The 1,696-nt window shown below is 57.1% G+C and overlaps 1 protein-coding gene across 1 annotated transcript; it reads left to right on the top strand.

Annotated features, from left to right (window-relative positions):
* Positions 1–774: 774 nt before the first annotated feature.
* Positions 775–1,125, top strand: ETH_00038480 (uncharacterized protein; the record flags this gene model as incomplete). Its single annotated transcript, XM_013379528.1, has 2 exons — positions 775–817; positions 944–1,125. 2 exons carry the CDS (start codon positions 775–777, stop codon positions 1,123–1,125), a joined length of 225 nt encoding a protein of 74 aa, XP_013234982.1.
* Between the last annotated feature and the right edge of the window lie 571 nt (positions 1,126–1,696).

Below are 1,696 nucleotides of genomic sequence, written 5' to 3'. Positions count from 1 at the left end.
TGCTGCTGCTGCTGCTGCTGCTGGTGAAGTAGAAAACAGCAGCAGCAGCAGCAACTGCACATGCACCCCATAGCAAACGGGCGTTGCCGTCCTTCAGGTGCTGAGATTGAACTGCCCCCATTGCTGCTGTTGCTGCTGCTGTTGCTGCTACTGCTGTTGTTGTTGCTGCTGCTGTTGCTGGTGCTGTTGCTGCTGCTGCTGCTGCTGCGGCCGTCGCTGCTGTTGCCGCTGCTGCTACTGCTGCTGTTGCTGCGGAGGGGCGGCTGCAGGTCTGGGAACAGTACAGTAAGCCGCCGAGTCTCCTTTACAGCCGCAGCTGGCCCGTGCTGCTGCTGCTGCTGCTGCTGTTGCTGCTGATGCTGCTCCTGCTGCTGCTGCTGCTGCTGCTGCTTTAGCTGCTGCTGCTTTAGCCGCTGCTGCAGGTGTGTGTGCTGCTTTTTAGGGCCAGCAAGAATTCAAATAGTAAAAATTTGTTTAGCGGCGAACCGGCGGAGAAGATATGAGCAGGCGCTGCGCTGCTGCTGCTGCTGCTGCTGCTGCTGCTGCATGCGGAGCAGCAAGCAGCCCTAGCAGCTCTTTTCACTTTCTTTTTTGTCTTTCACACAAATGCAACAATTGAAATTGAGTGTAATCCCAAAGACAAGCCTTTAGTGGCTTTGCTGCTGCTGCAGCTGGACAAGATGCGGGCCCGGCAATTGGGGTTTAGGGCTTAGAGTCTGGGGTTTAGGGTTTAGGGTTTCCCTAAGAATGAAAATATCGCCAAAGGAGGTTTTCATGCTGCTGTTCTGGACTGCGTCGCCGGCGCTGATTTACTACTGTGCGCTAAACCCTAAACACTAAACCCTAAGCCCTAAACTCTAGACGCTGGAGCCTAAACCTTGGACCTAGAGCGAAACCCTAAACCCTAAACCCTAAACCCTCGTTTGTGCTGGTTTTGCTGCAGCTGTTGTAAACCAAAAGAAAGAAGACTATGCCCGCCGCTACTCAGGAGTCATAAGGGACCTGGAGAGACGCGTCCAGCAGCAGCAGCAGCAGCAGCAGCAGCAGCAGCAGCAGCCGCAAATGCTCACGCAGCAGCAGCAGCAGGTGACGCAGCAGCAGCAACAGCAGCCACAGCAGCTCTGAAGACCGAGCCTCGGTCAGCAGCAGCAGCAGCTGCAGCAGCAGCAGCTGCAGCAGCAGCAGCTGAAGCAGCTACACTAGGGAGAGCAGCGAGGCGGTGAAGCTTGCAATCCCAGCAGGAGCAGCAGCAGCAAGGGCAGCAGCAGCAGCAGAAACGGCAGCCGCAGCAGCTGTATAAGTGAGGTCGGCGCTGCAGCAAATGTTCCGTCAGGCTTCTCGTTGTCTTCAGCGGCAGGCGCCGCTGAGAAGAGCAGCAAGAACAACTGCAGCAGCAGCAGCAGCAAGTGCAGCAGCAGCAGCAGCGAGTGCAACAGCAGCAGCAGCACAGACTGCATCGTTTGCAGAGACTGCAACAGCAGCAGCAGCAGCAAGAACAGCAAGAACTCCCTATGTCTTTTTGAGGCCCTTCTGCTGCCTCGCACTGTCGGCTGCCCTGAGCAGCAGCAGCAGCAGCAGCAGCAGCAAGTGGAGCAGCAGCAGCAGAAGCAGCAGCAAGAAACAGTCTCTGCTGCGGAATGTGTCTCCTCTGCGAGTTGCCGCTGCTGGGATGGAGAGCCAGCGGCTGGGGGGGGGC

Source organism: Eimeria tenella, genomic scaffold, assembly GCF_000499545.2.
Source record: "Eimeria tenella Houghton genomic scaffold, Eth_scaff3484, whole genome shotgun sequence".
Lineage (NCBI taxonomy): Eukaryota > Apicomplexa > Conoidasida > Eucoccidiorida > Eimeriidae > Eimeria > Eimeria tenella.
The sequence above is the reverse complement of the archived record's forward strand: the minus strand, read 5'-3'. Positions and strand labels throughout refer to the sequence as shown.